The sequence below is a fragment of the Drosophila biarmipes genome, chromosome 3R (genome assembly GCF_025231255.1).
Source record: "Drosophila biarmipes strain raj3 chromosome 3R, RU_DBia_V1.1, whole genome shotgun sequence".
Classification (NCBI taxonomy): Eukaryota; Metazoa; Arthropoda; class Insecta; order Diptera; family Drosophilidae; genus Drosophila; species Drosophila biarmipes.
In genome coordinates, this window is record NC_066616.1 from 27,566,533 (window position 1) to 27,591,453 (window position 24,921).

A 24,921-nucleotide genomic window follows, 5' to 3' on the forward strand; every position below is an offset into this window, starting at 1 on the left:
GCGATGTTATGGGCCGCGGCGAAAAAACTGAAAACTGAATCCCCGACGAGATTTGTGTTATTTGTTTCTATAAACATTAAACAGCACTAAGATCGTTTCAATCTTAAAGATTTCAGCAGATGGCAGTGCATTGTTTTTCTTGTATCCATGAGATATTTAAATACAAGTGTTTTCTTTTCACATTCTATTATTGTTTAGGCTTATATTATACATACTTCATTTTTCTGGATTTTTATGACTCTTAAAAACAACTAAATAGTCAACAGTTAATAATTTTTTCCGCAATCAGCAACTATATCCCAAGTAAACATATATTTTTATCAGCTCTTAATTCCCAGTAGATGGCATGGAGTTTTCCCCCTAGTAATTCAGAATCTTGGGTTAAATTTCGACATCGAGCTGCGAGTTACTTTATCGCCGCCATACCAAAAGCCAAGTACAATCCGAGAAATTCCCATTATTAACACATATTTTGTACATTGTTCTCGCCTCGCAAGCAAGAGGGCAAAAGATGCATAACAAATTACCATAAAACGTTGTCCGATCCACGAAATCTCTTTCTGCCCCCGAGGCTGTGTGTGAAATAATAGATAAAATATACTAGACACAGGCCATACGAAAGGCAGCAACAACGCTGTTTTGTCACATTAAGTATACGAAGAGTTGACAGAGTGAGTGAGTGAATGACTGACGGATTGCCTGATTGACAGCGGCAGCGGAGGGAAAAGGTAGCGCTGCACATTTCTCAGATACATTTATTTCGAGTACTTCAAATGCAAATGTATTCGGCGCGCAGAGATCTCTTCTTTTAGGGGCATTTAAAGGAGCAAATGAATGAATGAATGGGTGAGTGACTGAGTGAGTGAGTGCGGGCGGGAGTGACTGGCTGAATGAATATGTGCAAGTTGGCTTGGCACTTTGCCTGGGGGAGTTGTCTGAATCAAGGAACCAAGGGGCTGGGCCCGCCGGAAGCCAACGACGTGACTTTCCACTGAAATGCGAACCCAAAACTATGCGAATGCTTGGGAATTATGTGTATTCCAATGGCCACATTATAATAAGTGCACATGGCATATGCTATGTGCCATAACAAACGATCCCACACACCGGCCAAATATCTTTCTTCGGCATTGTTTCTTTTCGCTCGGGTTCTTTTTTATTCCAGCTACACGCTTTTGTTGGCTTATCTTATCGCCAAATTATTTGGCTCGCTGTTGCGCTCACTCTCTGTCTGTTTTTTGCCGTTTTATCGCTCGGTTCAAAAGGCAAAAAATAATAATAAAGTCGCAAAAACCACTAAGCATATACTGCTAGGCTGTGACGACCGGCAAATATCCTTCTGCGCTTCATTTTGATAATCATTTCTATGCCAACAGCTTTGTATCTTTCAGATACATTTTGAATTTTTCATCTAATAAATAATATTTTCCGCGAATCAACTAGGCATCGATAATGGGCGGGTTCTGATGAACTGCAGCCTTCATATATAAACAAAAGTAATCTATCTGAGTAATATACCAAAGATACACAGCGCGTGAGTCAAGATATGGCCATAACGCGCCGTTACTATATAATTGCTGAACATTTGCTCATCAACAACATTGGGCTCTTCAATTATATCCATTTCTTGGAAATCTGTTATCAGAACTCGCCAGACCTCGAAATGCCATTCAACAAACAAAATACAAAGGAGAAACACAAGAAAAAAGAGGTATAAGGCGCATGAAAGCGATACAGCAAATAAGTTAGCACTCGGCCAAAGTAAACAATCCGCACAATCGTATATTGGCTTGGTTATGATGGGTTTTTACTCACCCAACGCCGGCTCATGATCTGAAATATCCGATAAACTGCAGAGATCCTTGCAACCGTGGATAGGCTCCTCCTTGATGAAAATGTTTCGGGACTGTTGATAAAAAAGGAGTAATTAGTTAGGGCTTACAAAACAACATTTAACATTGTACATTTTTAAAAATCTGATTCATAAATGGTCTTATTGTTTTTATTTTAAACGCTTTTGTTAGTCATAAATGAGGTTCTCAAAATATTTTACTTCCATAAGCATTGCTTTTCTAATTAAAAATGATTTTTCATTACTTTATTTGTCAAGGATTAGACTGAAAGTTTGCGATAATATCATTTTTAGTTCCAAGAAAAGTTCTGAATCATTTTTTTGTATTAATTTTAAATAATGTTGCTCAAGTTTTCATAAAAACCTATACTCTTTTTCAGGCTTAACATGGGGAATTTATTCCTAGAAAAATGTTGCGCCTTAAGTTTAGCCCCTAAAATTCCCATTTTATATGTTCCAGCTCCTTACGATCCCCTGATTGACATTTCAAACAACCAGCTCCAGCTGCTAATCCCTACATTTAGTTGTTAATTAGAAAGCCATATTTTAGGCACGATCCATCCATCACTGCTGTTTGTTGTTCCTGGCCTTCCCATTTGCCCCAGCGAGGTGCTCTTCCCACCATCCCCAGCCCCAGAGTAGCGCAGTGAACAAGGCATTCACGATTGTGTTGTACATATTTATAAACAAGCCACTTTTACCCAATTACAAAATGTGTGCTGCGCCCCTCGTTCGGGAAAGTGAGTGAGCGGGTGAGTGTAACGTAGAGCCGAGGCTCGGGGCACAACAATCAGAGCCACAATGGCATAGATTGCCTTGGCAATTGACGGCGGACTGCCCCAATGTGTCCCATGGGTCCATCCATCCGATCGTGGTGAACGCGTTCTAATAAATTGAATTGTACGTTTGACTGCGGCGGCTGTGCGGGTCGCTTAATGATAATGGAGGTCACAGCAGTCAAACGGAATGCTCCGTAAATGCCATAATCAATTCTTCGGCGAATCCGAGCAGAATTCCAGATTGGAACCCAATTTTCGGGCTCCACGATCCACAAGTCTTTGGTTACGCACTTGGTGGAAACCCAAGACTTAGCTTCTCCAAGGGCCAGACACTCTGGATCGGATTACCTGGCTGCATTTTCCAGCCGGCTGAGCATGCGCATGTCCTTTTTGGGGCTTTTTTGGAGGGCAGGAGGACAGGCGGGGGAAGGATCGGCTGGGGGTCAGGCTGTTGGCCCCGAAAGACCGGATGAAAGTGGTCAACGGCTCGGCGGGCCAGCGGATATGCTTACCGCAGGCGATGTGTCAAATGCCTTCACTCGGGACCTGTCAACCTCATATGGGGCACAAAGAATCCCCAGGGAGAGTGGGAAATAAAGGAGGGGCCTGAGTTGGTAACCGAAAATTGGATTACTCTACGCCTTATAAGGAAAGTTCTTAAAAAATGATCTCATCAAATACCTAAAATAAGCTCTGATCAAGATAAGAATTTTCCAAGTACCATAACCATTAATTCGTATTTGTTTGTATCAATATTATATTGTAATATATAATTCTATATTTCAAGAACCAAGTCTTGTACCTCTTCTATCTTTTATCAAAAGTATACTTCTAAGCATTATATCACAAAATCCACTCCCACAAAATCAGTTAAAAACCTTAAAAGTATGGCAAGTATTAAAAAGCTGACAAGTAAGCTATTCCTAAGAAAGCATTCTTTTAGGAACGCCTTCTAGAAGGGTATTTAAAGAGATGAAAGGAAAGGTGTTGAAGGAAGGTGAAGCCTTACGATCATGGTTCCCATTGTTGCTTGTTTGACTTTTTTTTGGTCGGTTACGCATCGAGGTCCCTGCTTATTCCAAATTTTGATCAGGCCTTTTTGTCTATACAGATGCGTTCGTCATACCCCAAGTGGCACGCTTATGGCTTTTATAGCAAACAAACAAAAGATGGTTTACAACAATCATTTCAAAGGAATGCCAACGAATGCGCTACACCCTTGCCTTAGTTCCTCCCCTATGATCAGTAACAGAGTGTTCTATAAAGTGACTCTATAATAAGACTCGGCCAAAAATGCAGGGTGTTGCGAATAAAAACGCAACAAAGCATAATACATAATAATTGCGTTTTGTTTGGTCTACCAAATTTAGAATGCGATCTACGTGATCTGCATACGCAAAGTGGATCGCAGGGGATCGCAGGGGATCGCGCTGTCATTGGGGCTCCAACTGCAATGGCTGTCAAACTGGCATAGAAACGGACGGACAGGCTATCGATCACTTGATCAGCAAATTCACTTGTACGTAGTTAAATATAGAAATTATAGATTTATGCAGCCATCGATCAGCGACGTGCAGTCATCGCTACCCAGTTTTAAATGGGTAAAGCGTCGAGTCTATTAGCAACTTCAGTTGGATTTTGAATAGTTAGTGATATTTAAGATTTCAATTGATTCATAAAACTAGAAGGTTAAAGTTAGATTAAGATTTTTTTCGTACTCTGCCGCCACACAAACAGTGTGAAAATTACCGTCCAATTAATTATTTAAGCTTTATAGGAAAAAATATTTAAGGCTTTTGATAAATCGAACATGTGAAATAGCCTTGATCGTGCTCTGCCGCCACACAAACAATGTACGCACACATTCTGTTGCTATAAAAAAGCGTTCCAATTAATTAATTATGATTTTAAATGTGAAATGCTTAAGACTTTTGATAAATACGAATAGCTTGGATCGTACTTCACCGTCACACAAACAGTGTACGCATACATTCTCTGCTGGGTTATACAAATCTTTGAAAATTTCTAGGCCCTCCAATTGGTTTTCTATCTCATAGCTTGGGAGTTAGCCCACCCATGATCATTACATAAATTCCTACCCCCACAGGTCAATTTAATCTAATTTCTGAAATTCCTTTACTCACCTCAACTAGACTGGAGAGGAAGGTGACTTTGCGGTTCTTCTTGAGCCTCATGGTGCTGACTTGGCCCGCCTGGCTGATGCTATTGTTGATGCCGCTGAGGTGGCTCAGGATCGAGGGATTGCCCACCGAGTTGAGGTGGCCGCTGGCCGGCGACTTGAACAGGTGTCCGTTGATGGCGTTCAGTTGGAAGAGCTCGTGGGCCGCCTTGTCGAGGAAGTGGGATGCCGTGGCAGAGACCGCTGAGGATGAGGATCCGATGGCCGCAGACGAGGGCAGGGAGGGCGGCAGCATGAATTTCGTGGCAGACAGATCTGTTTTACAAATCGCCAATTCCATATTGCGCAGGCATCTGCGGGGCAGAGAGTCCAAAATCGAAATAATAAAACAAACAATTAGCTTTCTGCTCAATAAACAAATCGTTGCAATTATTACTGGGCGCCTGGGTGTGAGGTGTCTTAATTATCGCTCAATTATTGGCTTTTTTTCCCCTCCCCGTCTTTATTAGGCCTCGTTGGCACCTCCCACCCTGGCGTTCGCACCTCTTTCATGGCTCAAATCCAACTGCATGTTGACCCAAGGAATTATGACACTTTTTCCCTGGCAGTCGGACATCAAATGGCTCCGCCACCTTTGAAAGAGACCACAACAAAAGGAGCCGACGAGGCACAGTTTGCATATGAGCACGCTTTTATTCTGTTTACACAGCATCCATCGTAGGGGGATAGCATGGAGACCCAGACCCAAGTCAAAGGGTTTCCCATTTTCTAAATATATATTTCTAATGGGTTTCGTTCTCTTTTGAGTTACCAAATATTTGCCCTGGCCAAGCGGCGGTTGATGATCATGGAGCGATGTGCTGGGCGATTCAAAGAAAACACCAAAAGTTACTTTGAAGTGTCGCCACAAAGAGTTTGGGCAGGAAGATCACACAGATTTCACCAGCTTGTTTCCCCCAATGTTCCCCCAATTAGTGTGTTTAGTCCCTGTGCCTTGGGAGGAAATGCGGCCCGCTTCATAAAAACATTTTTAGTTTACCATAAAAAGTTTTCAATCCTTCTCTAGCTGCTTGGGAAAATGATGAAGCTCACTTGTCCCCGATTTCGCAGTCACTTGAATTAAAACTTGTATTAAGTACGAGCCGCATTCGAATCCGAAACGCATAACAATAAGTCTTAGAAAATTTTATCACCGGAAGTGGGGCGAGATAAGCCTCGGAGAAGAGAAGACCAGAGCAGCAGTTGAAGAAATCCCCAGGCCAGTAGCCACTATAAATAACACGGCCCCGCGATAATGTCCAGTAATTACGCACTCAATATTATATTTACATTAAAGTACTTTGTGTGATAAACGCAATTTGGCGATAAATAACGAGAAAACGATTAACCTAATAAGCGAGAGCACAAAAAATGCTATTATCGGGGGACTGAGGCTGAACAAAGGGTTATTAAAAGTAAATGAAAAAAAAAAAAACATTAACATAAAATAAATATTAAATGTATTTATTAAGCACATATCAAAATTTATTAAAAAAAAAAATTTATTTACTGTGAAACAAAAACTTAAGCAGTTCAAAATATCATATCACGCCATATCATATCATACATCAAAATTTTTACAAAACAGAAAATCCTTAACTGATTCACTTTGTTTTTATTCGCTTTTAAATTATTTTAAAATGTATTTCAATAGTTGAAAATTATTTTTTTTAGAGCTAAAAACCCTACAAACCTATTATAAACCGTAGAACCCCATAAATCTTATTCTTCGTTACGGTAAACGCCCCCACCATATGCATATATATCTGGAGCTACATCTGAGGAGTATCTTTGGGCACTGGCTGCCTAATTAGATACGTTATGCAAATGTGTGGATACTGTCGTCGCATCGGTGACGATTCCTCCAAAGTCCCTCCCCCTCGGCCCCGCTCTTTGGCACTCGGTGAGTGTGTGGCCCACAGTTATCTAGCCGCCTTATCAGCCACGGACGTACACATATGTAAATCTGAGCTATATATATACCAGAGGGTACGGGTAGAAGAATTCCGCCATACTCAAGCTGATCTAACTGAAAATAAAGTACCGAAAGAGGGGAATACCGAATATTTATGACTCTACGAAGGCTCAGGTTCTTTATATAGATATTTTTGAAGGTCTTGAAAAATTCGTCAGGATCGTTAGGATTTTTATCTTGGGGATGTATTTTAACGTAAGAAAACTGAAACCATTAAGACTTTGTTAAGAAGTAGATAATTTACTTGTTAAAAAGCATTTAAGTCTCAGCATCTATGATGTTCTTGCGATCCCAGGAAGGAATACCCCCACTGCCTAGGGCAACAGCGTCATGAGAATCGATAAGCTGTTGCATAAATTTCAGCTTTTGCTCTTGCGAAATCAATTTCGATTTGATTTGCTGATTTTTGTCCGTGGTCGTTGCCGACTGAGAATGGAACGCCCAGCTGGACAGTTATGTATTCGCATTCACAGAAAATAAAACACAGATACACAATATACACCATTCAGTGTGCGCTGGGGAGCAAGTGAGTGCACTAAAAACGAATTTAAGTTAATCAACATTTAAATGGATAATAAAATCAGCGACTGCAGCAGCCGCGAAAGCGCTCGGCGCGCTCCACAAAAAGTTGATTTATTTCGCGCCTCTTAGTTTTGCTGCCGCCCCAGTGCAATCAATTCAATGTAGAACAGCAATCGCACAAAAACCGCAACAACATTACTAAATCTGCACACAATCTCTATGCATTTTCGGTGGCGGATATATATAGATGCAAGACTGCATATGATTTTCAATATGGTAGCAATACTGAGTGCGCTTTTCACACGAAAATAATTTATTGACGCATAAAAGTGGCCAAGATAATTGGCAACTTTTGGCAAGTCTAATTGATTTCTTGCCTTTGCAAAGGGAAAAAGAGAATTCTCTAGTACTCATAGTCACTTACCTGGCACCTGGCAAACCAAAATTGTGAATGGAAAAGAACTAAATTTGTCTATTTTAGGAAACCCCATAAAGATTAGGCTATCGTAAAAGCAATTCTTCAAATAAATACACCTCAGATCATCTGGGTAAACACTCTCAAGTGAATGGGGCTTTTGGGGGAATTTCATGTTCAACCCCTCCAGTACGTAGAGATTAAGTTTGGTTTTATTTAGTCAATCAACTAAACATGACTTTGACGTCCGTCCCTATCGATGCGCATTCCAAAATTCATTTTTATAGAAGCAAATTATGGGTTTGCAGGTAGATAAAGGGGAATACTATGTTGGAAATCGTAGCAAACTAATGGGTTCGAAAGTGCCACTCAGAGCTCACTCATTCGATTCGCAACATTTCGAGTGCTCGGCAGAGCACCAAAAATCATTCGGCAGGGTGCCAAAAAAAAGAAAGAAAGAGTCGCGGCAATCGCCAAACTATCTGAACACAAACCTTATCGCCCAGACACGTAGATAACCCAGACAACAACGAAAAATCAAATAAAACATCCAGAGAGGGCGACAACAAAAAACCACACGACGAATCGAAAAATCGGAGCATATGTTTTCCCTGGAAAAGAGCAAATTTTGGGAGGGCTCTGGGGTAAGTGGACCAAGCAGAAGATGTCTGGGAGTCCGAGGCTCAGAGGCTGTGCACAGCAGATGCTTAGCGAACAGATTGTAAACGAATATGATCTTTCGATATGGTGCACACTCCTCGCCCAGACGGACAACAACAACAGCAGCAACAGCGACAGCGAATAGGGGTGCAATTTTTCGGTGTGTACGTAACGGTAGAGTACACATTTCTTTCCCATCGCCTGGGTCCCGGGGCCCTTTCTTCGAAGGGATCTCCAGCTCCGAGCCGCCGATGATCCTCGTCGGGATGCCTGCCGCCTGTGTGCACATGTGTTCTTCGAGTATCTGTCGCAGTCGTCGTCGTTTTCGTCATAGTGTGCTGTGTGCTGTGTGCTGTGCAGTATCTGTGTGCCTTGTCATGGGATCGATCTTGATCTCGGCCTGTCTGCAGCAGGTTGATACTTTTAGCGTCGGGCTGCGGGGTCCGCAGAATCCGAGTTAAACGTGGCATGGGGCAACGAACGAGAAGGCCCGAAGATCCACTGAACTGTAATTGTCTGTGGGTATTTATGGAAAAGGATCTTGAACTGGTCTCTCGTTTGGGGGAGAGAGTGGAACTGGGAGGGGGGAGCGGTGCCAGAACTGGCCTCAATTATGATCCAACGATCGTCACACAGCAAATTATCGATTATGGCCATAATTCCTTATCATTCCCCTGGGAATTTCATGGCAACTTTGGTAGGTTGGTATTTTTAAACACTCTTAGGGATCCTTAGCTTATCTAAAGAGGTTATGAAAACGTCATAACGCTTGAAATTACTTGTGTTTCACAATCGTTAAACGATCTTTCATAACATCAGGAGCCCGGATTCAAATCTAAAAATGATGTTATATGGTATGGTACCGTGATAACTTAATATGATCTGGATTCGTCTGGAACACCTAATACATTTTAAATGTAGTTTTAACCATCCTTTGATCCTCTTTCCCATAATAATTACTTTGATTTAAGTCCCACATTGAGTAATCCTTTTCAAACCCATTCAGGTAAGCGAGAGTGCCGACAGGAAAATCCCAATTATGGTTTGTTACAAGAAGCCTTCCCTTTTTCGGTGCTCAAGGGTCAAAAGAGCAGTATTCCCGTATCATTTTATTGATACTTAATTGTCTAATGCGATCGTTGTTCCACATTCGGGCTCCCCAACCAAAGGGCGTTCACACATTCTCGATTACAGAGCTCGTCGGATCGAATGGCTCCCATCGAGGGGCAGGGAAGCTCATTTGCGGCACCGGAAGCTGTAAAAGGAACAGTAGTAATTTCGATCGTGTTCCCACAAGGGTGGTGGAAGTGCCCCACACACAGGCCTGGCTACCAGCCACCAGCCACCAGCTACTGGCCAACTAGCCGGGCCATGAAGAGGTAGAAAACCAATTCAAATTCTGTTGGCCAACAACGAGTTTATAGAGGCAGCAATCCTGAATCGAGGCGAGATCGCGAGATCGGCAGATCGCTCGGTGGCCCAAACCAGTTTTTTCCTAGATTCATTCAAGAAAACAGGCAACACCAACACAGAAAAGGGTTTACATATGTACACTCGGAGCAAAGAAGGTTATATCATAGGCATATGATTCCAAAGAATTATGATATATTTCAAAGGATATGTTGTAATGAAAAATTTATTTTTTGAGCTCTAGAAAACATTCTGGAACTCCAGTACTTCAAATTCTTTTAAGAAAACATCAATCCATGTGGGCGTTTTCTGGTTAAGAAATGTTTTTATAAAATACAATAATACAGAATTATAAGAAAAAGTATACTATTTCAAAGGATATTCAAAAGAAATTTTTCAACATTTTTTTAGAGCTTGGGAATACATAGGTAAGAGTACACCTTTTTTCTTGAATACCTTTAAAAAAGAACCCAAAACTTTAGGATTACGATGCTTTTTCAATAAAACAGCGATCCATCTGGGCAGTTTCTGGTTAAGGAATGTTTTTATGAAAAACAATAATTTTTGAGTATGTAGAATAAGTCAATTTCTACAGGATTATAAGGAAAAGTATACTATTTCAAAGGATAAACAAAATAATTAAATTAAAATAATTGTTTATTAATTAAAAATTTTTTAGAGCTCTGGAATACATAGGTAAGCGTATTTTTTTCCTTCAATGTTTTTAAAAAAGAAACCAAAAATCCAGGATTACGACTGTTTTTTAAAGTTAAATCAATCCATTTGGGTATTTTTAGAATTTCCAATCAATTTTTACTCCGAGTGTAGGGAACATAACAAAAACTAATACTTGAACTACTGTTTTCAACACTTCACTTCGCTTTTCTTACCGGTGCGGGGCAATAAAGTAGCGCCCCTCGAGAACGGGGAGGCGGGGGCTTCTGGGTTCTTGATTTTAGGGTTCTGGGCTCCGGATTCCGTCTTACGGCTGGCTTTTTATTAGGGTATCCAAATTAATTACAGCTTCAAATTAGGCGCACAATCTTGATGGAGTCGGCAGCGCCGATGACTATCTCTCGCGCTCTCTCCCTTGCTCGCCTCTGCACTACGGTGTGGTATGGTATGGTATGGTATATGGTATGCTATAAGGTTTAACCCTCCGGTGGGATCGGATCAGCAGGTTGATCGGGGCAGGAGGCAGCGGAGAGAGGGATTACGTGCCCGGGACAAAGACGCGCCGAGAGCCGAAAGGAACAGCTCGAGAAGAGAGACGGGGACTCGGATCTCGGGATCTCGGATCTCGGGATCTCGGGATCGGTTTAGCTCAGCTCGGCTTATAAGACGCGAAAAGAAACAAACCGAAAAAAAGGCCGACGGATCGCAAACACACACACACTCGCAGAGGGACAGGCGCACACGCGATGTTTGAGGAGATTTTTGTGGTTTTATGATGGATTTTGTGTATGGATTTCGGTTTGCTCGGGTTCTTCGGGCTCTCTTAGCCTTTATAAGGCGGATCTCTTGGGATTTTGGTATTGCACTCACTTGCACACTTTTTTACAGCTTGTATTGCAAATAGTTGGGGTTTCCCTGCTTATTATTTATTTATTTGATTTATTTGGTAATTCATTCAAATTTACCGTAGCGCTGTGCACGCTGCCCGAAAGAGAGACAAAAACAGACTGAGCGAAGGCGGCAACAGGCGGCAGCGACGCCGGCGTCGGCGCAGACGCAGCGTCGACGCCAACGCCGACGCACTTGCCCAGTCTCGCGCTCTCCTTCTCCTCTCTCTTTCGTCAAGTCAGTCTAATTCTTTTTTTGCTGCTCTCTCGCCACTGATAACGAAAAATCGCGAATTATGAAAATCGAGAGTAATTCCAGTCTGCCTTATAAATATTATTCACTTTTTTATTAAGCGACCAGAGATCACTGCGAAATGAGAGAAAATGGCGTGGGCGATCCCCACTCGCGCGGTCTCTGTCGCTCTGCCACCAGAGCGTGCATCATGAGCGCAAAAAAAAGAAAATCAGAATTACATATTTTGAGCAGCAAAAACAAAGTGTTGCGGCGACAAAAAAATAGCAACAATTTAAAAAAAATCTGCTTGCTCAGAACTCTGTGTAAGTGCGAATAAGTAAGCGGTGTGTGGGTGTGTGTGCGGGCGATCGTTTTAGCAAGCGTTCACACAGTGTCCAGAAACGCAGGAAATTTAAATGTTCAAAAAGGGGTGGCAAAATAAGAACGAAATGTAAATTTGGCAGGCCCAAAAACTTTATGTATACACTAAAAAAAAAATGTAATCATTTTTAGGTGGTTTAAAAAATTGTTATTTTGTGTAAAATTATTTCAAAAGAAATTTATCAACAAAAAACTATTTTAAAAATATTTAAAAATAAATTAGAAATTTAAATTAATTTAAAATGGTTAAAATGTCAAATTGTAAGGTCAAGTTTCACCTTAATTTAAAAAAAAAATTCAAAACAAATATATTAGAACATGATTCATATCAAAGGAAATGTCAAAAAATGAGTTATGAATAATAAAAAACTTTAATAATATTAAAATATGAGTATTTCTATTTGGATAAAACTTTGAAATATTTCATGATTTATTTTATTCACCAGAAAGTTATTTTATGAAATGTAATGAAAATAGCGAAATATAAATACAAATAAAAACTTTTGCAAGGTGCTAATACATTTTCTTTAACAAATTAGCACAGGCGAAAATGTGGGAAACAGGATATAGATTTTTTATAAAAATAACTATAGACACCCCCTTTTGCCAGCGATATTTTCCCACCGTGGCCATGACAACCACTGTGCGATCGAAAGGCTCTCTTTCTGGCCAACCAAAAACAAAAACAGGTTTGCGCGTGCGAGGGAGAGGGAGAGGGAGAGGGGCGACGGCAGTGACTGCGATGTTTTTATATTCTGGCAACGCATTTCGCATAAATTACAAACCATACAGCATGAATGCAAGTGCAGGGGCGGCAGCCACGCCAGCTGCACCCAGGGAAAAGGGCAATAAGATTCGGGATGCCGATTCCCGATTTTCCTGGCCAGGGGAGCCTGAAAGCCGAAAAGCCAGCCTTGCATAACGAAACACGTGCAGCAGGGAAATATGGCTGATTGTCAACCTCTGCGGCAGTTTAATTGCTGCCACAGAGCTAAAATTAAAATTAAAAAACAAAAGGGGCAACAAGTGTAGAAGAGAAAAGCGAGTGCAAAGAGCGCATGCGCGCAGCCCTCGCTCTCCCTGTCTCTCTCTCTCTCTCGCTCGCTGCATTTTTACAACTCGTGTAGGTGAGCCGGATTTTATGAATGAATGCGCCTGTGTGCGTGCGCTGTGGTGGCATGATTTCATTGCAGCGGAGAAAAAAGAAAAAAAGTGCATTTCAGAGGCTGGAAAAGCAAACTGGACACACATGGCCAACAGGCGCACTCAAGTGGTCAGCAGCCGTCCTTAAAGAGACAACAAATGGAGCATTTAATGGCAATTACAAATAATAAAAGAAGTGTCTATGGGGCTGTTAAATATTCTATAGAGTATTGTGACCTATAAATGATTTATTTAAAAGAAACTTAACTACAGCAAATACAAATTTAAAATACATTTAAGTTAGGTACCCTTCAATATAAGCTTTGCTAATAATTCATTAAAGATAATTATATAACCAATAAAAACCAAATATTTAAAAATAATAAAAAAAAAATGTGTTTACCTTCTACTTAAAAATGTAAAGTTAAAAAATGTACTTTAGTTTTATCTAATTAGAAAGCTAAATCCTGGCAAAAATAAGTAAATTTCCTTAGTTCGATTGAAAGTTAAAGTTTCCAACTGGGCTTATTAGTATTCATGGTAAGGCATAAATTATAATTTAATATTAATCCAATTTTTATCTCACAATTTTATTTAAATAGTTTTTTTAAGTAATATTTTCAAAACAATTTTCAAGTTGGCGCCAAAGGTTCCCTCTCCAGTGTTGTGAAACAGCTAAATGGCGGTATTTCCCTCAATGCGTTAGTACCTCCCCGAGAGTTTGCAGATTTTTGGCGGCAAATTGTTATTTACATTTATTTATTTTATATTTGCAAAGCACGGAAATGGCAGACTCCGGCAAGGGCAAAGTGCTGCAGAATACGGGCAAATTCGTGAGCGAGAACCGGGCAGAAGGGTGAGTGCTGAGAAAGCCAGAAAAACAAGTTCTACAAGGGTTTCCGCCGATCTTCCTTACCAGTGACGACTTCTTCAATGAGGCGGGCTACCGTCAGTCCCGGGAAAACGACAAGATCGACTCGAAATATGGCTTCGACCGGGTTAAGGACAGCCAGGAGAGGACGGGCTACCTCATCAACATGCACTCGGTGAGTGAGGAACCCCTTAAGACCTTATATATAACGCCTAACAATGGCTAATCCCCCGCAGAACGAGGTCTTGGATGAGGACAGGCGCCTCATCGCCGCCCTGGACCTGTTCTTCATCCAAATGGATGGCTCCCGCTTCAAATGCACAGTGGCCTATCAGCCATATCTGCTCATCCGACCCGAGGACAATATGCACCTGGAGGTGGCTCGATTTCTGGGTCGCAAGTACTCCGGCCAGATTTCCAGCCTGGAGCACATTACCAAAGAGGATCTGGATCTGCCTAACCATCTCTCCGGACTGCAGCAGCAGTACATCAAGTTGTCCTTCCTGAATCAAACAGCCATGACCAAAGTCAGGAGGGAACTTATGGCCGCTGTGCGGCGAAATCAGGAGCGCCAGAAATCCAACACCTACTACATGCAAATGCTGGCCACCTCGCTGGCCCAGTCCTCCGCCGGCTCCGAGGATGCTACGATGGCCAAGCGGCAGCAGGACTACATGGACTGCATTGTGGACATCAGGGAGCACGATGTGCCCTACCACGTTCGCGTGTCCATCGACCTGCGCATTTTCTGCGGTCAGTGGTACAACATTCGGTGCCGAAGTGGCGTGGAACTGCCCACCATCACCTGTCGGCCGGACATCCTGGACAGACCCGAACCCGTGGTCCTGGCCTTCGATATAGAAACCACCAAGCTGCCGCTCAAGTTTCCCGATGCCCAGACGGATCAGGTCATGATGATCTCCTACATGATCGACGGCCAGGGATATCTGATAACCAATCGGGAGATCATCTCCTCGAACGTGGATGACTTTGAGTACACTCCCAAGCCGGAGTTCGAGGGAAACTTTATAGTTTTCAACGAGGAGAACGAGATGCAGCTGCTCCAGCGCTTCTTCGATCACATTATGGAGGTGCGTCCGCATATCATAGTCACCTACAATGGTGACTTCTTCGATTGGCCCTTTGTGGAGACGCGTGCCGCTGTCTACGATCTGGACATGAAGCAGGAGATTGGCTTCTCCAAGTTTCGGGAGGGCAACTACCTAAGTCGTCCTGCCATACACATGGATTGCCTGTGCTGGGTGAAGAGAGATTCCTATTTGCCAGTGGGCTCGCAGGGCTTGAAGGCAGTGGCCAAGGCCAAGCTGCGCTACGATCCCGTGGAGCTGGATCCCGAGGACATGTGCCGCATGGCCGTGGAGCAGCCCCAAGTGCTGGCCAACTACTCTGTCTCCGATGCCGTGGCCACCTACTATCTGTACATGAAGTATGTCCATCCGTTTATCTTCGCCTTGAACACCATTATTCCCATGGAACCGGATGAAATCTTGAGAAAGGGTTCTGGCACTCTCTGCGAGACTCTGCTGATGGTGGAGGCCTATCACGCGCAGATTGTTTACCCCAACAAGCACCAGAGCGAGCTGAACAAGCTGTCGAACGAGGGACATGTCCTGGACTCGGAAACCTATGTTGGTGGCCATGTGGAGGCCTTGGAATCGGGCGTGTTCCGGGCGGATATACCCTGCCGCTTTCGTCTGGATCCTGCGATGGTTAAGCAACTGCAGGACCAGGTGGATGCGGTTCTGCGCCACGCCATCGAGGTGGAGGAGGGCATTCCCCTGGAAAAGGTGTTGAATTTGGATGAAGTCCGCCAGGAGATTGTGCAGGGACTGCAGGGCCTGCATGATATACCCAATCGTCTGGAGCAGCCTGTCATCTACCACTTGGATGTGGGTGCCATGTACCCCAACATTATCCTCACCAATCGCCTGCAGCCCTCGGCTATGGTCAGTGATTTGGATTGCGCCGCCTGCGATTTCAACAAGCCAGGAGTTCGCTGCAAACGCTCTATGGATTGGCTGTGGCGCGGCGAGATGCTGCCCGCCTCGAGAAACGAGTTTCAGCGCATCCAGCAGCAGCTGGAGACGGAGAAGTTTCCACCTCTCTTCCCCGGAGGACCGCAGCGCGCCTTCCACGAGCTCTCCAAGGAGGATCAGGCGGCGTACGAGAAGAAACGACTCACGGACTACTGCCGCAAGGCCTACAAGAAGACCAAGCTGACCAAGCTGGAGACCCGCACCTCGACCATCTGCCAGAAGGAGAACAGCTTCTATGTGGACACGGTGCGCGCCTTTCGAGATCGTCGCTACGAGTACAAAGGTCTCACCAAGGTGGCCAAGGCATCGGTGAATGCTGCTGTGGCCTCTGGCGATGCGGCAGAGATTAAGGCCGCCAAGGGCAGGGAAGTGCTCTACGATTCCCTGCAGCTGGCCCACAAGTGCATCCTGAATTCCTTCTACGGTTATGTAATGAGGAGAGGAGCCCGTTGGCACTCCATGCCCATGGCGGGCATTGTGTGCCTAACGGGCTCGAATATCATCACCAAGGCTAGGGAAATCATCGAGCGAGTGGGTCGCCCTCTGGAGCTGGACACTGATGGTATATGGTGCATACTACCAGGTTCCTTTCCTCAGGAGTTCACCATCCACACCAGCCATGAGAAGAAAAAGAAGATCAACATCTCCTATCCGAATGCAGTGCTGAATACCATGGTCAAAGATCACTTTACCAACGACCAGTACCACGAGCTGAGGAAGGACAAGGAGGACAACCTGCCCAAGTATGATATACGCGATGAAAACTCCATCTTCTTCGAGGTGGATGGACCCTACCTGGCCATGGTGTTACCCGCCGCCAAGGAAGAAGGCAAAAAGCTGAAGAAACGATATGCCGTCTTCAATTTCGATGGCTCGCTGGCCGAACTCAAGGGATTCGAGGTGAAGCGACGTGGTGAGCTGCAGCTGATCAAGAATTTCCAGAGCTCTGTCTTCGAAGCTTTTCTGGCGGGCAGCACTCTCGAGGAATGCTATGCCTCTGTGGCCAAGGTGGCGGACTATTGGCTGGATGTGCTCTACAGCAGGGGTTCCAATCTCCCTGACTCTGAGCTTTTCGAACTGATTTCGGAGAACAAGAGCATGTCCAAGAAGCTGGAGGAGTACGGCGCCCAGAAGAGTACCTCCATATCCACGGCCAAGCGATTGGCTGAGTTCCTGGGCGAGCAAATGGTCAAGGACGCGGGTCTGGCCTGCAAGTACATCATCTCGAAGAAGCCCGAGGGAGCTCCGGTCACCGAGAGAGCCATTCCCCTGGCCATTTTCCAGTCCGAACCGAGTGTGAGACGGCATCACCTGCGTCGCTGGCTGAAGGACAACACCATGGGCGATGCGGACATTCGGGATGTGCTCGACTGGAACTACTACATCGAGAGATTGGGCGGCACCATCCAGAAGATCATCACCATTCCGGCGGCGCTGCAGGGCTTGGCCAATCCTGTGCCCCGGGTGCAGCATCCAGACTGGTTGCACAAGAAGATGCTGGAGAAGAACGATGTGCTGAAGCAGCGTCGCATCAACGAGATGTTCACCAGCAGGCCCAAGCCTAAGCCTCTGACTACAGAGGAGGACAAGCTGGCGGATATGGAGGATCTGGCTGGCAGAGATGGTGGCGAGGATGCTGCAGGTCGTCCTGTGGTTACCAAGAGGAAGCGAGTCCAGTTGGATGAGAACGATGAAGAAGAGGCGCAGCCAGAAGCCACCACTTGGCGCCAGGCACTGGGTGCTCCACCGCCCATTGGAGACACGAGGAAAACCATCGTGGAGTGGGTGAAGTTCCAGAAGAAGAAGTGGAAATGGCAGCAGGATCAGCGGCAGCGTAACCGCCAGGCCAGCAAGCGAACCAGAGGCGAGGATCCTCCAGTTGTCAGGGCAACAGGAGCCACTGGCACTCTTGGAGGCTTCCTGAGACGAGCACAGCGCACCCTTTTGGATCAGCCCTGGCAGATTGTGCAACTGGTGCCCGTGGACGATCTGGGACACTTCACCGTGTGGGCTTTGATAGGCGAAGAGCTGCACAAGATCAAGTTGACAGTGCCCAGAATTTTCTATGTGAATCAGCGGAGTGCGGCTCCTCCCGAGGAGGGTCAACTTTGGCGCAAGGTCAACCGTGTTCTGCCGCGTTCCAGGCCCGTTTTCAATCTCTACAGATATAGTGTGCCGGAGCAGCTCTTCCGGGACAACTCCCTGGGCATGCTGGCGGATCTGGCCACGCCCGACATCGAGGGCATCTACGAGACGCAGATGACGCTGGAGTTTCGCGCCCTTATGGACATGGGTTGCATTTGTGGCGTGCAACGCGAAGAGGCGCGTCGTTTGGCCCAACTGGCCACCAAGGATCTGGAAACCTTTAGCATCGAGCAGCTGGAGCAGCGCCCGCAGACCCAAGTCAAGTACCTGGCCGGTGCCAACAATCGGATGCGCAAGATCTATCTGTACCAGCACAACACTCCCACGGCCAAGAAGGAGATCTGGTCGCTGATCCTGATGCCCAGCAAGAAGGCCTACATCTTCGCCTTGGACACGGTGCGAGCCAACCAGATGCCCAACATGAGGCAGCTGTACACCGCCGAGCGTTTGGCTCTGCTTAAGAACCTAACGCGCGAGGAGCAGGACAAGATTCCCGTGGAGGATTACACCTTTGAGGTGCTCATAGAGGTGGATGTGAAGCAGATTTACCGGCACATCCAGCGGGCGCTGACCACCTACAAGCAGGAGCACCAGGGACCCACTATTCTCTGCCTGCAAACAGCGCTGGAGGCGCGAAAACTAAGCCTGGCCATGCCCATTCTACTGGAGTTCCCCCAGGCCCAGATCCACATCTCCGATGATGCCAGTCTGCTGTCCGGCTTGGACTGGCAGCGTCAGGGCTCCCGGGCAGTGATCCGTCACTTCCTGAACCTGAATAATGTGCTCGAGTTGATGTTGGACCAGTGTCGCTACTTCCATGTGCCCATTGGCAATATGCCGCCGGATACGGTGCTGTTTGGAGCGGATCTCTTCTTCGCCCGCCTGCTGCAGCGGCACAACTTCGTGCTGTGGTGGTCGGCGAGCACCAGGCCGGATTTGGGCGGCCGGGAGGCGGATGACAGTCGGCTGCTGGCGGAGTTCGAGGAGAGCATCAGCGTGGTGCAGAACAAAGCGGGTTTCTATCCGGATGTTTGCGTGGAGCTGGCTCTGGACAGTCTGGCAGTCAGTGCCTTGCTACAATCCACGAGGATCCAAGAGATGGAGGGCGCCTCCTCGGCCATCACCTTCGATGTGATGCCGCAGGCCTCGCTGGAGGAGATGATCGGCACAGTTCCGGCTGCCACATTGCCCAGCTACGATGAGACGGCCCTCTGCTCGGCTGCCTTCCGCGTGATGCGCTCCATGGTGAATGGTTGGCTGCGCGAGGTGTCCATCAACAGGAACATCTTCTCCGACTTCCAGATCGTTCACTTCTATCGCTGGGTGCGCTCCAGCAATGCCTTGCTGTATGATCCGGCCTTGAGAAGGTCCCTGAACAATCTCATGAGGAAGATGTTCCTGCGGATTATAGCCGAGTTCAAGCGACTTGGAGCCACCATTGTGTATGCGGATTTCAACAGGATCATCCTCAGTTCTGGGAAGAAATCCGTCTCCGATGCGCTCGGCTATGTGGACTACATTGTGCAGAGCTTGAGGAACAAGGAGATGTTCCACTCCATTCAGCTGAGCTTCGAGCAGTGCTGGAGCTTCATGCTCTGGATGGACCAGGCCAATTTCTCGGGCATAAGGGGCAAGCTGCCCAAGGGCATCGACGAGACAGTGTCCTCCATAGTGTCCACTACCATGCGGCGGGATCCAGAGCGCAACGAAGACGAAGAGGGGGATGATGATGAGGAGGAGGATTTGGAAAACCGCGATCCAGTTGAGAGCAACGAGCCGGAGCAGGACCAGGAGGATGAGCTCTCGCTGGAGCTCAACTGGACAATTGGCGAGCATCTGCCGGATGAGAACGAGTGCCGCGAGAAGTTCGAAAACCTTTTGACCCTCTTCATGCAATCCCTGGCCGAAAGGAAGACCACCGAGCAGGCCATCAAGGACATTTCGCACTGCGCCTTCGACTTCATCCTGAAGTTGCACAAGAACTACGGCAAGGGGAAGCCCAGTCCGGGACTAGAGCTCATTCGCACCCTGATCAAGGCGCTCAGTGTGGATAAAACACTGGCCGAGCAGATCAACGAGCTGCGCAGGAACATGTTGCGCCTGGTGGGGATCGGTGAGTTCTCCGACCTGGCCGAGTGGGAGGATCCCTGCGACAGCCACATCATCAACGAGGTCATCTGCAAGGCCTGCAATCACTGCCGGGATCTGGATCTCTGCAAGGACAAGCACCGCGCCATGAAGGACGGAGTGTGAGTGCAAGATATCTTGACCTGTAATTCAGATTTTTATATTTTTATGGCTTTTGCAGACCCGTTTGGCTGTGCGCCCAGTGCTATGTGGCCTATGACAACGAGGAGATCGAGATGAGGATGCTGGACGCCCTGCAGCGCAAGATGATGTCCTACGTGCTGCAGGACCTGCGCTGCTCCCGCTGCAGCGAGATCAAGCGCGAGAATCTGGCCGAGTTCTGCACCTGCGCCGGTAGCTTTGTGCCCCTCATCAGCGGCAAGGACATCCAAACGCTGCTGGGCACGTTCAGCAAGGTGGCCACCAACCACAAGATGCAGTTGCTCCAGCAGACAGTCCACCAGGCACTGACCACGCCGCGCTGAGGTTGTTCGACAACTGGGATATTGTTATTTTGTAGATCATAGGAATAGTTTTAAATAAAATATATCGTTAACGAAATGTTGGGGGTTTTATAAAACGAAATAGGCAACAACTTCTGTTGGTTTCGATTGGTTTCCTCAATTTTATCAATGATAAAATGATATTATGGTGATAAGGAATGAAAATTCTTTTACAAATAAGACATTTTCCAAACCCTTCTGTTAAATTTGATATGATATACATATAATATCACTCTAAAGGATCAGTATTTGAGAGGTTTTAGCACTTTTTGATTATTTTAGACCAACCTTTTCAGTAGTAATTTAATTTTGAGTTGATGAATTGATGGAACTATGATGATCCCTTGAGATTCACACACTTTGCTTGGCTTTTACAAACGTAACGCTTGATGTTTTCCCGATTTTATTGGATGTTGTTGACGTAGTGCCCGTGGTTTTTGGGGTTGCACATGCGAAATCAGCAGCAGAACTTAAAGCAATTAGACTAACTCAAAGGCGTGGCTCGACCTTTACTGGGGGGCCTGGGTGATGGGGTCCACCTTGACGTCGGGGAACTGGAACTCGGGGAACTTGAGCATGTCGGTCTTGCCATCGCTGCCGTACTGCTTGGCCACACGGTCCAGCTCGGTCTTCAGCTCGCGCTCGATCTCGGGATTGGAGTCCACCAGCTTGCCGCCACTGGGGATGCAAGAAGTAGGGGTTATTTATGGATATTATCGGGGTTTTATAGATGCAGGACTCACGAGCTCTTCTGCTTGTACTCGCGCACTTTGTCCAGGAACAGCTGCTGGATGGGATCGGAGGCCTTGCTCAGGGCGGGGGCCACGATGCCGAAGTTGCGGCGGGCTTCGGTGCGCAGCACACGCATGCCACTCAGCAGGGATTGCGACAGCATCTGGAATTCGGGGATAACTTGTTAAAAATTGCTCATTTCGGTTTCCTTCCTATGTAACCTTAAAAAGGTTATGTAATGCGAGTTGTTGTTCAGTGGTTTCCTGGGGTTTTTGGCAAATGATATTGATGGTCGCCTAAGCTATTGGGTAGCACACACTCCTTGAGATATTTGTAATATATTTAAAGCGTTTTTTTCACCTTATTTTTCTTGGCAAATGCAAACTTTCGTGCGGAAAAGTCTCAATTGTCAGTTCACAATGGCAGCTGGGGTTAGAGATGGGCACACATCGATAGTTAAGGCACGAAAAGATATCGATAGACAAGACATGAAGTATATAAAAATGTATGCTAATTTGTAAAAAACGATATGTATTATATTTAACAACCAAATTAAAAGGTTTTATTCATTTGAAAACATTTATTTCAGACATATAGTTGATTTTATATCCTTTAAAAATCACGCACCACTTACGACCTGCACGCACATCTCTAGCCCAGAGTGACCAGCTCCTCGAAACTAGTGTGACCTGTCTACGCCACGTCAAGCGCCGGAAAAAAACACGACTTGCATTTATTTAATTTTTCTGGCGAGCGGACGAGCGTTTCAACAGCAAAATGGTGAGCCTGCTGCAGGAGATCGACACCGAGCACGAGGACATGGTCCACCACGCCGCCCTGGACTTCTACGGCCTGCTGCTGGCCACCTGCTCCTCGGACGGCAGCGTCCGCATCTTCCACTCGCGCAAGAACAACAAGGCGCTGGCGGAGCTCAAGGGCCACCAGGGCCCCGTCTGGCAGGTGGCCTGGGCGCACCCCAAGTTCGGCAACATCCTGGCCTCGTGCTCCTACGACCGCAAGGTGATCGTCTGGAAGTCCACGACGCCCCGCGACTGGACTAAGCTGTAAGTGAACGGGCGCACCCACACAACCAAGGGGGCGGTGGTCTGGGGATGGCGACTAGTGGATACCCCTCTATCGTGTTCTATTTTCACCTTACCAATCCATTGGGATGCAATATCGACTATAGAATACCCCTAAATCATTTCATATTTTGGTGTACCAATCTTTTTTAATGAATGATCAGTTAATATTGATTAGGGTATACCCCTATATCATCTTATATTTTAGTATACCAATCCATTGCATACATTTTTGTTTATATCGACTGTAAGATACCCATTTATCATATTATATGCTAGTATTCCTATTTAGGGACATAAATTATACGTTAATATCAACGAAAGGATACCCCTATATCATATTACATTGTATTATACTTATCCATTTGGGATGAATTATTCGTTAATATCGACTAGTAAATACTAAGAAATCGGAAAACCCAATAACAAGTCAAAATGAATATATTTATATTAGTTTAATATAATACTAGATAATTTTCCATTCATGATATGATATTATTTCTGAGAACAATGATATATTTATGTTTTTAAATTCTCCTTTTGGCTTTTACTTATAAAAGATATCTTAAAATCTTAGGATTTGAAATATTTATTACTAAATTAATTCAAAATATTGTTATAACTATAAATATTCGATAATAACTCCCAATTATAAACCAATTATTTTGAATATAATACTACTTTAAGGAACAGAGGAAACTTTATAATATGTAAATAGTTTTTTCCAATGCTTACTATAGTATGTAGTCCAAAACACTTGGTAAAATTTTAGGAATTGAAATGTTTAAACACGAAACCCAGGGTATCTAATCGCTCGCACCCGCCCTCGCCCAAACATAAACTATGTCATACGTATGTTTGGACTGCCTTATCACCTCTGTCAGAGACTGCCACATCTAACCTCTGTGCTTGCCACATTTCAGCTACGAATACAGCAACCACGACTCGTCGGTGAACTCGGTGGATTTCGCCCCCTCGGAGTACGGCCTGGTGCTGGCCTGCGCCAGCTCGGACGGCTCCATCTCGGTGCTCACCTGCAACACGGAGTACGGCGTTTGGGACGCTAAGAAGATACCGAACGCGCACACCATCGGCGTGAACGCCATATCCTGGTGCCCGGCCCAGGCTCCGGATCCGGCCTTCGACCAGCGCGTGACCTCGCGTTCGACGGCCGTCAAGCGGCTGGTGAGCGGCGGCTGCGACAATCTGGTGAAGATCTGGCGCGAGGACAACGACCGCTGGGTGGAGGAGCACCGCCTCGAGGCGCACTCCGACTGGGTGCGCGACGTGGCCTGGGCGCCGTCGATCGGCCTGCCCAGGTCGCAGATAGCCACGGCCTCGCAGGACCGCCATGTGATCGTGTGGAGCAGCAACGCGGATCTGTCACAGTGGAGCTCCAGTGTGCTGCACACCTTCGACGACGCCGTGTGGAGCATCTCGTGGTCCACCACCGGCAACATCCTGGCCGTCACCGGCGGCGATAACAATGTCACGCTGTGGAAGGAGAACACCGAGGGCCAGTGGATCCGCATCAACTACGAGTCGGGCACGGCCATCCAGTCAAAGCAGCCGTCGCACCTGCCCCATTCCCACGCCCAGCAGCAGCAGGCGCCCCAGCAGCACCAGCAGCAGGCGCCCCTGCACCCGGGCCCGTCCTCCGACTCGGAGCACAGCTCGAACCTGTCCAACTCTCAACTATCCAACTGAAGAATGTCCCGCTGAAGTCGTGGTCACCGTGTTATCTTAGAAATATTATATACGAAATACAATTTAATGTTTCCCCAAAGGCTTTGTGTTGTTTGTTTTTCGTGGGCATTTATAATTTGTAACTTATTCCATTGAAATTAGATCTAGTTTTTTTAAATGTTTAATAAAGCTCCTTTCTTTGAAGTTTTTTGTTTGTTACTTGGTGTTTATAGTATTTAGTAGATTTTTATTTCTTTCTTTTTATCTATTTTTATTTATTTCTTATATTTGAAATAGTAGAGATTAATTTTTGAGAATAGAATTTTATTTTATATTCCATCTCTTTTTTTTATAAAAAATTTGATTTTATAGAGGAATTTTTTTATATTCTTTAAAACTATACTTATGCGCGTGAATAGCGAATATATTTATAATTTTAGACAGTAACTAAAACTATTAAAGATTTATTGTAAAATATATACGAATTAATTTTGTTCACAAATTTAATAGCAGCAAGTTAGGTTGTTTTTTTTAGTTTTCAATATACAATTAGAAATATAACGTTCGATCATAGCAGCAGGGCCTCTTAATTTGCCTTTAAACTT

The 24,921-nt window shown here is 45.4% G+C and overlaps 4 protein-coding genes across 5 annotated transcripts in view; 2 read left to right on the plus strand and 2 right to left on the minus strand.

Annotated features, from left to right (window-relative positions):
• Positions 1-11,458, minus strand: part of LOC108024647 (ETS-like protein pointed) — a 59,604-nt gene extending 48,146 nt beyond the window's left edge. The window contains exons 1-3 of the mRNA XM_017094699.3: positions 10,683-11,458; positions 4,776-5,124; positions 1,816-1,906 (exon numbers count right to left, since the gene is read on the minus strand). Coding sequence (XP_016950188.1) covers positions 1,816-1,906; positions 4,776-5,111 — 427 coding nt within the window. The 5' untranslated portion in view covers positions 5,112-5,124; positions 10,683-11,458. The remainder of the gene's footprint in view (positions 1-1,815; positions 1,907-4,775; positions 5,125-10,682) is intronic.
• A 2,386-nt stretch (positions 11,459-13,844) lies between these two features.
• LOC108024747 (DNA polymerase epsilon catalytic subunit 1) lies at positions 13,845-20,963 on the plus strand. The gene is made up of 4 exons (XM_017094854.3): positions 13,845-13,969; positions 14,033-14,159; positions 14,221-20,435; positions 20,495-20,963. Exons 1-4 carry the CDS (start codon positions 13,899-13,901, stop codon positions 20,796-20,798), a joined length of 6,717 nt encoding a protein of 2,238 aa, XP_016950343.1. The 5' UTR covers positions 13,845-13,898; the 3' UTR covers positions 20,799-20,963.
• Positions 20,964-21,202: 239 nt separating this feature from the next.
• On the minus strand, positions 21,203-22,004 carry LOC108024402 (ATP synthase-coupling factor 6, mitochondrial). Of its 2 annotated transcripts, XM_044094753.2 has the most exons (4): positions 21,909-21,959; positions 21,770-21,849; positions 21,560-21,711; positions 21,203-21,494 (listed from the first exon to the last, which is right to left on the minus strand). In XM_044094753.2, exons 3-4 carry the CDS (start codon positions 21,709-21,711, stop codon positions 21,326-21,328), a joined length of 321 nt encoding a protein of 106 aa, XP_043950688.1. In that variant the 5' UTR covers positions 21,770-21,849; positions 21,909-21,959; the 3' UTR covers positions 21,203-21,325. The 2 variants fall into 2 exon arrangements, with proteins under 2 accessions (XP_043950688.1, XP_016949803.1); XM_017094314.3 differs by lacking the exon at positions 21,770-21,849 and having other exon boundaries at positions 21,909-22,004.
• Positions 22,005-22,204: 200 nt separating this feature from the next.
• LOC108024678 (protein SEC13 homolog) lies at positions 22,205-24,520 on the plus strand. The gene is made up of 2 exons (XM_017094748.3): positions 22,205-22,612; positions 23,554-24,520. Exons 1-2 carry the CDS (start codon positions 22,326-22,328, stop codon positions 24,335-24,337), a joined length of 1,071 nt encoding a protein of 356 aa, XP_016950237.1. The 5' UTR covers positions 22,205-22,325; the 3' UTR covers positions 24,338-24,520.
• Positions 24,521-24,921: the final 401 nt, after the last annotated feature.

What these genes read in the sequence shown, in the direction of transcription:
- LOC108024747 (XM_017094854.3), top strand. Translation starts at nt 13,899, where the DNA reads ATGGCAGACTCCGGCAAGGGCAAAGTGCTGCAGAATACGGGCAAATTC. An exon ending in ACCTCATCAACATGCACTCG is followed by an intron (nt 14,160 to 14,220) that starts GTGAGTGAGGAA and finishes AATCCCCCGCAG; the next exon opens with AACGAGGTCTTGGATGAGGA. An exon ending in CGCGCCATGAAGGACGGAGT is followed by an intron (nt 20,436 to 20,494) that starts GTGAGTGCAAGA and finishes TGGCTTTTGCAG; the next exon opens with ACCCGTTTGGCTGTGCGCCC.
- LOC108024402 (XM_017094314.3), bottom strand. Translation starts at nt 21,711, where the DNA reads ATGCTGTCGCAATCCCTGCTGAGTGGCATGCGTGTGCTGCGCACCGAA. An exon ending in GAGTACAAGCAGAAGAGCTC is followed by an intron (nt 21,495 to 21,559) that starts GTGAGTCCTGCA and finishes TTGCATCCCCAG; the next exon opens with TGGCGGCAAGCTGGTGGACT.
- LOC108024678 (XM_017094748.3), top strand. Translation starts at nt 22,326, where the DNA reads ATGGTGAGCCTGCTGCAGGAGATCGACACCGAGCACGAGGACATGGTC. An exon ending in CCCCGCGACTGGACTAAGCT is followed by an intron (nt 22,613 to 23,553) that starts GTAAGTGAACGG and finishes GCCACATTTCAG; the next exon opens with CTACGAATACAGCAACCACG.